Genomic DNA, 12,607 nt, shown 5'->3' on the forward strand with positions numbered 1-12,607 from the left:
CACTTCCTCCCGCGTTGGTCATTCGCCTAGCAAACTGTACTCTTTCGGAATTAACAAGAGGGGCAGTGCAGGCGCCGAACGCATCATTCACAAGAGACTGGAGGAGGGTCCGCAGGTGAAGGGAAAACAGAGTGCAATAAGGCAGGGAGATCAGTCGAGCCGAGCGATGAGCACGGCCGTCCTGTGTAATCGACTTCTCTTACCGTCCTTATGCACGACCTGCATGCGCAGAGTCCTGCCTTCGCATCCGCGCCGCCGCTACCTCTATGTATACCTACACGTAATTTCCTGCAAGCACGGTCCCACGTGCATGGAGCTGGAATGGCACACACACTAAGGCACGAATACACAAAGCATGCAGGCACGGAGCGCCAGCCGGTCCTCGGTTCGGATCACAATGAATCTTTAGGGGGGTTGCCCCTGACACCTACAACAAGTGAAAACACTCATACAAACGTTTTCAGATCCGTGCCGCTCAATGTAGAGCAACGTCGGTTGCTCTCCTTCTCGTCTGGATCCCAAATAATGTCACATCACACTTGAATGCCACACTTCAACGGCTCAAAAAGGCTTCCTCCGTCGCGCAATCGAGACTCTGCCTACGGCGTCTCAATTTCCTTTGCCTCCCGCACGTCCAAGGCCTCGATAGCAGCCACTCGCGCTGCTGGGCTTCCTCCTACTCCGGGTCCGAATTTCAACACTCCATTCATTCTGCAAGGAGCAGACGTGGGTTACATCCAACGTCACCCCATCCAAGCCTCACGTTGGTTCTCGCACACGCCGTTCGGCCGTCACTGAAGCAGGCGTGTGGCCTTCCTGGCGAGAAAAGATGCGTTTCCTGTCGCTTTAGGACAGAACCATTTGTCCGCCCCTCTTCGCCTGTTCGAGAAGCTCTGTAACCCTGTGGTCTGTCGCGCCCTCCACGCTCGCGCGCTTCGCATGGTACAGCAGTTTCTCCGTCCTCGGCGACGCCGCGTGGAACAGTGGAGATCTGACGCTCAGTCGCTCGGTGCTCACCGGCCCTGAACAGTCGGAAATGTCTCGGATGGCCTCGAAGGTGTCCCCCTTCTTCAGCGACGCGCGGGACGCGCCCTTTCGCATGCTGTGTAGGCGCTTGGTGTGGCTGTGCCTCATGTCGGTCGACCCCGACGCCACACTCAGGTTGTCGCTGCATTGTCGCTCACAGCAGGTGGAGAAGAAGCAGCTTGCTGCCCTCACGCGGGCCGAAGACGGGGAGGCGCGGCGCCGTCCTTTCTGGCTGTGCATGCCGTTAACCGTTGAGTGTTCCCGCGAGATGTCAACTTGCCTGTAAGACTCGCTCGCCGGAATGCTTCCAGCCTTGGAGCCAAGACTCGAACCCCGGACATCCGCGCCGATGAGCTCCGTGACCATCTCTGGGCTTTGTTGAGACCCTGGAGCTTGCGAGTGTCTCCACATGACCGTCGACGAGCAGTCCGATCCAGCCGAACGGTGCGACAGGCCAGCGTGATGTCGGCGGTTCCACTGGCAAGCAGGAGAGCTCAGACACGGCTTCACGGCAGCCGCGCACGGCATCTCGGCGGCGTCCTTGAACGCCGCGGCCAGGTACAGTTGCTCCTCCTCCGGAGTCATCGCCTGCGACCACGCTGGCTGACCAGACGCGAGAGGCGCCGACAGAGAATGCGGCTGGTGAGCACCGCTCTGGTGAGCCGAGGACATCCCGCGTCCCAAGATATGGGCGGCTGTAGGCAGATCCTGCGACTGAACAAAAAAGGCAAACAGAAGAAAAGTCCAGGTGCGAAAGTGGAGGCGCGGCAGGAACCGGGTCTGCGAGCCCCAGAAAGGGGGCAAAAACGCAAATTTCTGGGCGGCACAGTGGGAGACGGACAGGCAAACAAGTGCTACGCGGCCAGTGAACGCCGGAAGACCTTATAAAGGCCCAGAAACTCGAACTGCGCCGCGCGGAGAAAAACGAGGGGCGTACTCGGAGAGAGCGAGGGACGAATTCCACCGGAGACGAAGGGGGCGACGGCGGGCCGGAAAAGACACTGCTCAGTCCTGGAGTCCTCGACGCAGCCTGTGTCTTTTCCACCTTGTTCACTTCCCACACGAAGTTGCGAAAGGCGCCCTGGTTTGGTGGCAGAAGTTCCTCAGGAAGCTCAGCGCCAAAGGCCAGTGAATACAGGCCTCGCAGGCGCACTTTCTGCAACAACAAACAAGACGTCGGTATGGATCGCGTGAGTCGCACGGTAGTGGGGGTTGTGCGCCACTAATACAGAGCGTAAGTCCCCACTACGTGGCACGGAGCGAAAATCTCCGCCATGGGCGCAGAGTCCTCTGTGCGTGTGTGTCTTCTGCCTCGCGCGTCGGTGCATCCACTCTGCTGAACCGCCTCGTGCCGCACACTCTTCCGCCCACAGGAAGAAAGAGAGCGGGTGAGCAGATTCGCCCGCGCGCGCAAGACCAGATCGGCTCAGCTGCGAGAAAGAAGTCACGGCAGTTCACGCTTCGCAGCAACGGTGGGCACGCGCAAGAGCCGTGACCGTCTGGGTGCAAGAATAAATCGCGCAGATTGCACGGTTCAATTTGACTCACCGCTTCTTCTGGGCTGAGAGCCTCGGACCTGGCGGAGCGCCCATCGACGGAGTTCGCTTCCGACGCCTTCTGCGACTCATGCCGAGACGAGCCGCGCCCTGGGGTCTCGGAGTGCGTAGCCCGAGCCGCGAGAAGAGTGGCGCCGCTGCCTGTGCCTTCCTGCGCCTTCTCTGCGGCTGCTCCACAGGGGGAGGAGCTGGCGCGTCTCGTAGATGTAGACTCCTGTTGTCCGTTTGCGGGCAAGGTCGCCGAGGCTCCTGCCGCAGGCGAGTCGCGGGGGGCGACCTTGGAAACGCCGGAGGGAAGGGCTCCTGCGGCTTGGTCCTCGCGGCCTGGGCAGAGAGGCCCGGAGACGCCGGCTGACTGCTTCTGCGGCTCGAGCGCGGGACAGGCGGTTGTCGTTTGCAGCTGTGTTGTGGCTGAAGCGCAGGCGCGGGCGCCGGCCGCTGCCTTGGCTTCAGCGAGCAGACTCTCTAGGCGGCTCACGGTGTCCTGCAGCTCCTCGACAAGCACGGCCTGGTTGTCCAGCGTAAACCTTTGTTCAAGCACTGTTGCTGTGACTTGCTGGAGATTCTGCGCAATGACAGCCTGCGGCCAGATGCCTCGCTTTTCGCGCGCGCACGACTGCGAGCGTCTGAACGGCGTCCCCAGGGCAGTATTCACCGGATTCGGGACAAAGAGCGAAATCCCGCCTTCTCTCGGGGTGCGCAGAAACCTCTCTCCCTTCGCGAAAGACCCGGCCCTGGAGAGGCCAACGAAGCCGTCCCGCCCTCGCTGAGTCTCTGACGATCCCAGGTGCTCGGGAAACTGTCCCTGATGCAGTCTATACACGTCCTTCCACTCCATCGGTTCCTCGCCTTCAACACAAACGCGGAGTCTTTGTTCCACTGTGCCGAGGTCGATGGCCAGGGGTTCGCACGGCTTCAGAGACACGCAAGAATCGTGCTTCAGTGCAGTCGAGGCTTGAGCCGCATTCGCAACGCCCGGTGTCCCTCCCTGGACGGATTTCCCGGCAGCCGCGACATCAGATCCAGAGAGGTACGCGAGGCTCAGCTCATAAAAGAAATCCGCGGGGACGGGCAAAGGCACCTTGCCCGCGGAAACCTCTGTAACCAGTCGCCTCAGAGAAAACACCTCCGCTCGAGCTCGCCTGCGCGGACACAGAGAGACAGACAGCAACGACAGTGCGCCCGATGCAGCGTGCCGCTGCGCTACACACATTCGTGTTGCCTATCCGCTTTCACGTGGGTAAGAGGCGTTAAGCTAAGGAACTTTCCGCCCGCAACGACTTGCGCTCCCGTCAGGCGACCCCGTCAGTGTGTCAATGCATACACAAATACACATGCCTCCAGGCCTGAATGCGCATGCATACACAGACAGCCGGGACGACTGCAACCTGCGGAGGTCACCAGAAAAAAGAACGAAATTTACAGCGGATCGGTGCCCTACACAAAGCAAGGTACTTACTGCAATTCTACTATCAAAGCCGCAGACCTTGCTTCTGAAAAGAGACACAAGGGATGCATAGCAGAGGTGCATTCCACTTTGCCTCTCAAAATCTCCGTCCGTAAGCCTGCTGTCTCCCACTGCAGGACAGCTCCGGACGCTGACTGAAACACGGCAGAGCGGCCGGGACGCAGCCGGGGGAGACAATGTGGCTTTACACGCCCACTGAATGGAAAAAAACGAAATCCGAGCAGAAATCTCAGGGTAGGCCAGGGCGGTCGTCCCTCTCACTTCCCCGAACTGAAATGTGGCTGAGGAATCGCTTAGTCATCAAAAAAACCTACTTACGGTCTAGCTCCTCACCTGCCTGCTCGGCGCGAGCCTGCAGCCGGTTGACCGCCACCCCGGCGCCCTTAAGCGCGCAGAGCTCAGTTACGTCATTGCTTCCTGAAAAAGCCAAATAAAACTCACTCAAGCGTGTGTTTCACTGAGCAGAAAAAACACGGCTGGCGGGCAGATGAACGTGGCAGACAAGCAGGCCGCCGTGAGGCTAACAGTCTGCTAGTCGCCGACTGAAAGAAACCACCGCCAAATTTTCGTAGCTAAGGGAATGCAAGGAAACAGGTGATTCCCATAGCGCTGAAGGTCATGTGATGCTGTCGCGTGCATTGCAAGAGGCACCAGCGATGCACTGCCTCGTCACTTCATGGGTAGAAGGGACTTCACCAACTTCTCCAACTGCGAATTAAGTCGTTTACTCTCCGCTACACAGGCTGGTCCCAACGGTCCCTGCTTCGCCCGGGAGAGCTGCGATCTGGTGGATGTCTCAGTTGCCTCAATCTCTCTTCAGGCTGTACCTTTTTTCTGGATCCCCATGTCCTGCCCCCCCGCCCCCTCTCCGGGGCCGTCCCCACCCAAAGTACAAAAGGCTTGCACAGCGCCTTGACGCACCTCCGCTCTGGAGCTGTTTGAGCGTCTCCTCAAGGTTGGCGATCGAGTCCTTCAGCTTCTCGACAGTTTCGCCTCCGTCTCTGAATTTAGCCTTGACTGCCTTCGGCTCCTTTGCGGACGCCTTTTTGTGAGCAGCCGTGGACGGAGTCGAGACAGCCGCCGCCTTCTTCTTGGAAACGGCGACGGGAGTCGAAGTTTTTCGCGCGTGCTCGCCGTCATGAAGAGCGTTGGGAGAGAGGCGCGCGACCGTGGAGCTCGCGGGCTTCGATTTCTTCTCGCCTCGGACCGGCATCGTGATGACGTTGCAGGAGATGGCAGGAGGCTGAAGAAAAACACAGGAAACAGCGCAGCGGGCGAGTCGATATCGAAACAGTGCCTCAGCAATGGTGCAGCGTGGAGAAGCGGCGCTGGCGCTCTGCACGCTAGGGACGGTCATGCGAAGGACGGTAGCGCGAGGTTCTGAGTCCAGGCACACGGAGCAAGGCGGAAGCATGCAGCAAGAGACGTGCGCGGCGGCCGCCACAAGCGCTGTCCAACACTTTTCTGCATGAGTGAAACTGCAACAACGAGCAAAGACGAAACTCGTGCCCAGGCGCGCCCACCGAGGTAAACGGCTGCACGAGCGGGTACCCCGCGGGATTTGCCGCCCACGGAGGTCGCCGTCCGCGACGGCTGCGGGGCTTTCAGCAAAGAAACTGCCGTCAAAAAACGCCGCCCGCCGCCTCGCTCCTCTGCAGATGGAAAGGGCGGCCGGTGAGGAGCTCTAGAGAGGAGAGAGAACTGCACAGACGCGAGTTCATAGGCGGACGTGTGCGTCCAGCGTTCCACGGTTGACTCGAAAATAGGCGTCCGAGGTGTCACCTGGCGTACCAGATCTGTCGTCCCTTTCTTTGGAGATCGTCCTTCGACACTGTGGCAATCAGCCCACGCCAGTGCTGACAGGAAAATTTTCCAGTGTCAGAAAGAAGTTCTCTGATCGCGCAACTCTGGAAAGCGTGAGTGAGTTCGACTGAGAAGGGGGGGGAAGCACACGGACGGTCCACGTGCAGCGGGGTAATAAACGCAATCTCGAGTTTTTTCGCGAACTGCGCTCGGGTTAAACAGAAAGAGTACAGTCCAAGACGACATTCGTCTTGTCAAACCGTTGCGCAGAGGAGAAGTGGAGGCACCAAAGGCACGGCTGCGTCGGCAATGAGGCGTCAACAGCGCGCAGTCTCCCGCTAGCGACGAGGAGCTTGTGCTTCGGCTGGGGAAAGAGTCAGTCTCGTGCGTCGGAGAACTGCAGCCGGGTGACTAAGTAAGGTTCTCCACGAAGCGGAGTTGGAAAAAAAGGGAAAATGCCGGCACACCTTCTGTACAGTTTGTGCTTGACCACATCTCCGGCGAAATCCGCCTTACTCTTCGAAGCCGAGCTCCGGAAGTCTGACGCGGCCGGCGCGCTGAGCAGCGCAGACCCCAGCGACCTGCGACAATCGAGGTGTTTACGGGCCGAAGCCAGGGGCACCGGAGTCACAAGCAGGACAAGGCAGATTTGAGGAAATACGGAGGGCATGAAAACCCCAAATGGATGATCTGGTGAAGTGACTGAGACAGAAGAACAAAGGGAAGAATTTGGGAAAAGATCTCGTGCAGGAACCTAGGCCCCGTCACGGGTCTCGGACCAGGTTCTCCGTGAGCTTACTCGCTCCGAGCAAGGGACTGACAACCTGGTCGACGAGAACGAGTTCACGGGAAAGCGAGGAGTTCTTATGCTTCGCGTGCACTTGACTCAGTCCAACACTTGCAATAAAAAAATCGCGGATCTGAAAAAAAAAGCAACGTTTGTGCTACGGGCAAAGAAAAGTGACTCAATCTTGGCAATCCGCGACAGCGTGCCACATGGCGAGTTCCGCGCAATGCGACCCCGTGGCCTCTTGTCTCCATGTAGCAGGCGAGGTGACAGCTGGTTGAACATGTTGCAGCCAGCTTATCTGTTCATTGACTGTTCACAGCGCAGCCGCGCGCACGCGCGCGTGGACGGGCCGGCTAATATGGTAGACAGGAGGTTGGATCTGCGCATCCCACCAGGTTCGGCTTATGTGCAGTGGGAAAAGTGGAAAGAGGCCCCTCGTGGTAAAGGAGCCCTGCCGCATGCACATACTTGAATAACGGATGCCGCAGGAGAGGGTAAGTGGGGTTCCTCTGAGTTCGTTGCTGGAGGCTCTACGGCGGAGAGTTCTGCGCTTTCCGATGCCTACGCATCCTCCATTGCTTTACTTCTCGTGATTTTCTTCAGGGCCCGGATTTGTGGTTCTCTTTCTGCTTCTCCCGCCTCTCCGTCTCTCTGCTCCACAATGGTAAGGCCCCACGCTGCGCTTCGTCTGGCGGACGGCGTTGTCGTCTTTTCCTCCCACCCCTTTTCTCTCGGACTGTCGGTCTGTGCTATGCACTCCCGCTCTCTCTTCGCCTTGCAAGATGGGCATTCGCACGTCTTGTTTGCTGGATCCATGGTGCTCGCTACTCCGATGCAGCAACTTGGGGAAATATGGCTGCCATAGGGAGCGGCGTTGAGGACGGCGGAGAGCATGTGCTCAGCTTTTCTCGCCGCAGTCGACGCACTCTGCGTGGCGCACATTCTCGAAAGAGACGCAATTTGAGGATCGCTATTCTCGATACGCAGATGACGTGGCATCGGGGAGCACTTCGAAGTGTGAACCTACTGCCAAAGTCTGACGCACGTGTGTATGACTGTGTGTACAGTGGAAGCGGCGGACTACGCAGTGTATGTCCACCGCAAGTCACCAACCTTTTGCAGTCAGCCTTACCGGGGGTGGCACGCCGAGAAAGGAAATTGAAAGTGGTTTGTGTGGGGCTGTGCTGTTGCACCTTGCATAGACGGCCACCGAAGAAACGGGCTTTTTTGACCGCGGTCGCTCTTCACTGTCGCGACTGTCCCTTCGCGATGATTTACTAGTTGCTGGAAGCTGCACCAATCCTTTCCCCCGTCCTCAGGTTTCGCTCACATCGAATCTGGTGTGCAGCACGTGCTGCCTTGGTGTATTCAATACAAATGCACCAGATTTCGGGATGCAACCAAGAGCATTTTTCAATTTCGCTCTCTGTGTTGTTCCCTTGGGGATTTAGTGCGTGTATTTACGTTTGCTTCGGGCGGCTCTCGTCTACGGGGAAACTCTCTCCAGTGTGTTGGTTCTGCATTACCCACCCTCCCTTTGATATATGCATGTGGCGTGCAGGTGAAGGTTCGCGCGTACGAGTTGCGGGGGAAATCCCAGAAGGAGCTGGTGAAGCAACTGGAGGACTTGAAGAAGGAGCTCGCTCAGCTCCGCGTTGCCAAGGTGACTGGAGGCGCGGCCTCTAAGTTGTCCAAGGTGACGGAAGTCCGCAAGGGCATCGCTCGTGTCCTCACTGTCTACACCCAGAAGCAGAAGGAGGAGGCGCGAGCCGCCTTCAAGGGCAAGAAGTTCCTTCCGAACGACCTCCGCAAGAAGAAGACCAGAGCCATCCGGCGCCGCATGACTGTCTCCCAAACCAGGAAGATGACCGTCAGGTGAGAAAGAACTCTTGTGGTGCCGCCAGCTCTCCCCGACGTGCGGCCAGCGGATGCTGGTAGCGCGGGAACATCCTTTCGAACGAGTTGGTTTGGCTCAGAAAAGTGCAGGCACTGCGTCCCGATGTGAGCATCTATCGAGCGCGACGGAAGGGAAAAGGCTGTCATCACTTCGTAGCATACTCTTGCCTTCCACCGGTTCTTGTGTATGTGTGTTTGAGCAGAAAGATGAAGCGGACTCAGAATGTCCCCAAGAGAAAGTTCGCCCTGATCGCCTAAATGTTCTTCATCGTCCGCCTCTCTGCAGAGTTGTTTCGTTCTCTCAAGCGCCCCGGAAAGGAGTGAGGGGCAAGTGCCTGGAAGGGCGACCCAGCTGCAACGCTGCCCCGAAACGGGGAAATGAAGGGGGTAAGAGGGTCCTAAGGCGACCACTCTTCCTTTCTCCGTTATGTGTGATCAAGGAGCCGCTTTTCCCTCTTCTTTTTCAAGCATTCAGGAGGCAATACTGAGGGCGAGGAATAACGGCAAATGAGGGACGGTCTACTCCCGAGTGTTGTCGCTCGTTTCTTGAGAAACGACTCTTTTTTCGGTTCCTGGGGTGTCGAGACACACTGGTTCAACCGGGGAGGTGTGGCTGTGACGCTGGGAAGGAAGGGCGAAGCTCTTCGTTTCCTGTTGTCGCGTTTCCGTCTTCGTTTCAACTCTTTCCTTTGTCTGTGCTAAAAGTTTTGGAGGTCCACGGCGGCCGCTGGATGTCGGAGGTACCGAAAGTTCTGCTCTGCTGTCCCGACACCTGAGGCAAGCTCGCGCTTTCGTTGCGACAAATCAGGCCTCAGTCTGCTGTTCCCCACAAATATGTGGCTCGCGTAGTAGAATTCTACAGTTGTAACCACGAGTCGCTCTACTACTATCTTTTCGCATACCGCTGCAAGCAAGGCGCCGGGGCACTCACTCTAAATATGCGCGCAATAAAGGAAAAGTGACACCAGCACGGAAGCAGTTTAGCCTCATGTACTCGGAAGGTAAATCGCAACTCCAGTATGCAGGCGCATCCTTGCGCCTACGCGAATAAGGGGTGATCCCAGACAACTTAGCGCGCCACAGCGGAACAGCATAGGAAGTCACAGCGGGTGGAGCGGCTCCACGACTCGCCGCAGCGCAGCGAATAGGACAGTCAATGTCTCAGCACCGGCATGCCGGTTTTGCCCGGGCGGGACGTTACTGTGTCGCTCGCGTATCTCTCATCGCAAGTGACAACGCAGTACTGTAGCCCAACACCGCATAGTATCATGGCTGCGTCACCATTGTCACAACCGAGGAAAGCATGCAAGGAGTCCCACATGGTTCTTTTTGCCTGCTCGGGGAGGAATGCTACAGTGCCTATCACGTTTCTGGGAATCGTAGTCGGCGTATGTCCGGCCAGAACTGCGTCGATAGTGCCACCGGTATTCCGGGCATCGTTCTTGTCGGCTGAAATGATGATAGGCGAACAAATCCTAGTTCACTGAGGAAGGTTGGTACCGCACAGACGTGTTTCACTGACAGATAGTAGATACTTTTTGACTCGACTTGCCGAGAGGAAGAGCGGCGGCGAAGAGCTCGCCGATGGACCGCGGTGAATGTAACAGAATCTGCAGAGGGCACCGAATTCGGCCGCGTGATGAAGACGATGCATCAGACAATCAACGGAGCGCTGGAGGTGTCATGCCATCCCCGTGTCTGCTCAATTGGCGTTGGCACCTCGAGGATTTGACGTCCGCACAAAGAGAGCGCCGCCAGCTGACTGGCGACCTTAGTGCCGCTTGGTCCACGCCTGGCTAACCGCGCGGTGGCGGCTTACAGAAAGGTGCCACCAATATGAGAAAGAGATCTGTGCTTATCAGCACACTCCAATAGGAACTCCTACCTGAAACCTCGCGCGAATAGTCCTTCGCATGTGCTGGGATTCCGGGGCGGTTCCTGGATTCCGAGTCTAATAGCAATCCCTATGGTGCCGTCTTGAATGCAGGTAGGCTGGCGCGGAAACATCCTTCGCGCTACATCTATCTACAGTTTGGAAAGTGTGCAAACTGCCGACCTTTCTTCCGGTGTCACATTAACACAGTGAAAGGAGGCAGCACGAAAAAGAAAATGGAAGGAGTAGCGTATTTGAGGATGTGCTCTCCTGTCATTCGCTACTGCCTTAAATTCGGAGAGGGCGCTGGAACACATACGCGTGGAGCCCTTCGTCAGTTCCTGCCTGCAAACGTATGCTTGTGGAAGAGCAGATACATGCGTCGCCAATGCGACTAAGCAGGAAATGACGCACTTGCAGGTATCCAATTTGGCTCGTTCTCTAGCTCTTAAATACATCTGTGCGCGGAGCTGGGAGCCACCAAAGTGGGCGTGGACAGTTCGCCTAATTTGCTTCCCTGAAGGTTCCGTTCAGTTTGCTCCAGGGTCACACAGCGGAAAGCTTTTCGCCCTGGGGATGCAGCCAGCGGTACGTTTGTCGCCGTGTGGCCGAGCTTACACGCGCATGTCAGTGGCCTGGGTGAAGAAACGCGTGTTGTCCGTTCTCTGTAATAGAAGCTTTCCTGTGGCGAAATGCGCTACGAAGCGGCACGGAGATAGTTTCGCCTGCGGTGTGGCAAACGCATGATGCGGGTGTAGCGACGGCGGCGCTGGAAACGATCGGCAGCGCGTTTCGCCGCAGTTCACGTGGTGCACCACCCGTGGTGATGCGCGAGTGGCGCAGTAGGGTCGGGCGTGCGAAATCGACCGTTTGATGACGCCTGGGTGTGGGGCAAACGATCAGCGCTGTTGGTCAGGCTTCTTTTCCGCCGCGTTGTTGTCGGGGCCTGCGCAGCCACCGGAAGACCAGTTGAGAGATCAGCCTCCAGTTACTAGACAGCACAGAGACGTTGCCGCATCGTTGGTTCGGAGCCCCGCCTCTCCTTCCTAGTCTCTCGGTGCCGACGTGCTTCTGCTAGCCAAAATTTTGGCAGATGGCGAATATTGACTCCTACATCTCAGCTATGCTAGATCTCTTCTCGTCGCTTTGCTTCTTGTCGTCTTTCCGGCGCCTTCGGGGCGCGTTTTGTTGTGTCGTTTAATAGCAATGGTCTGGATCCTCCGCTCGGAGCCGGATAGCGCACGCACGCAGGCTGCGTATGATGTGCCCTGCGACACATCATCCCTGGATATGTACTACGAGCACAAGGAAATGCAACGGAAGGCGCGCGCTATTCATGGAAGGATATTTCAACAGAAACGTGGCCGTCTCTCTGTTTCTGCCTGTGACTGCTGCTGCCGATTCAGCGGATTTGGTCGCGTAGCTGATAAATCGAACCAACTCAAGCCGTAGCATGTAGGAACACGGCTGTAACCCTGCTCCGTGCTTTTTTATTCTACAGAGAAGGGTGCTCTACGCTTCAAAGTGGAGATCAGGACACGATGGAACTGGTCGCATCGGAGCGATTTCTCAAAACTTCTTGCGAATTTTGTCTCCTGCGTTACTCAAAGAAGTTGATGGAGGAAGTCTTCCGCTTTGTCGCGCTGCCTCGGTTGTAAAGCCGTTTTCTTCTGCGTCGCAGCTCCTGTGGTTTTTTCCCAAATCGGCCGTCTCTGTCTCATCGTGCCGTTTGCACGCATCGAGAGGAAAACCGGCGACGGCAGCAGCCTCTTCGGGCGGTTTCCCGTGAAAGGCGAAGCAGTGTTCGCGTTTTTCTTTGTCGAGATCGATCTACATGTACTGGTCCGTAGCAGCGGCCTGCGACCTTTCCGACGTGCGTCAGAGTCGGCAAGGAGAGTGCCCCGGGGGAGGACTGCATTCTCTGCTTCATCTGTATTCAAGGGGAGAACTATTTTTTTTCGGGGCGCTGCATAGCTCATGTTGTTAGCCTTTGTGACTGTTCCCGCCGTTTTTTTCGTCGCAGCTCTTGCAGCGTGCGTTCGCCGGCCGATTATTGGTCTCGGCGGTTCCCGTTCTGCGTATACATGAACCGAGGGATAGCCCCGTGATTCGTGTTGTCCCTGTAGATCTGCATAGCAGCGATCCGCTTCTCAGTTTTCTGGCCGCCGAGCTACCGGGCGTATTTTCCACCGCGG

General features: G+C 57.3%; 2 protein-coding genes across 2 annotated transcripts; one reads left to right on the forward strand and one right to left on the reverse strand.

Annotated features, from left to right (window-relative positions):
- Positions 1-846: 846 nt before the first annotated feature.
- BESB_029260 (uncharacterized protein) lies at positions 847-6,523 on the reverse strand (the record flags this gene model as incomplete). Its single annotated transcript, XM_029361600.1, has 8 exons — positions 847-1,740; positions 1,964-2,182; positions 2,575-3,724; positions 4,042-4,075; positions 4,369-4,467; positions 4,972-5,293; positions 5,842-5,906; positions 6,370-6,523. The coding sequence occupies 8 exons, from the start codon at positions 6,521-6,523 to the stop codon at positions 847-849; spliced, it is 2,937 nt and encodes a 978-aa protein (XP_029215500.1).
- A 400-nt stretch (positions 6,524-6,923) lies between these two features.
- Positions 6,924-8,797, forward strand: BESB_029270 (ribosomal protein RPL35; the record flags this gene model as incomplete). The annotated part of the gene is made up of 4 exons (XM_029361601.1): positions 6,924-7,054; positions 7,247-7,307; positions 8,205-8,518; positions 8,743-8,797. The coding sequence occupies 4 exons, from the start codon at positions 6,924-6,926 to the stop codon at positions 8,795-8,797; spliced, it is 561 nt and encodes a 186-aa protein (XP_029215501.1).
- Between the last annotated feature and the right edge of the window lie 3,810 nt (positions 8,798-12,607).

Source organism: Besnoitia besnoiti (genome assembly GCF_002563875.1).
Source record: "Besnoitia besnoiti strain Bb-Ger1 chromosome Unknown contig00015, whole genome shotgun sequence".
NCBI classification, from domain to species: domain Eukaryota; phylum Apicomplexa; class Conoidasida; order Eucoccidiorida; family Sarcocystidae; genus Besnoitia; species Besnoitia besnoiti.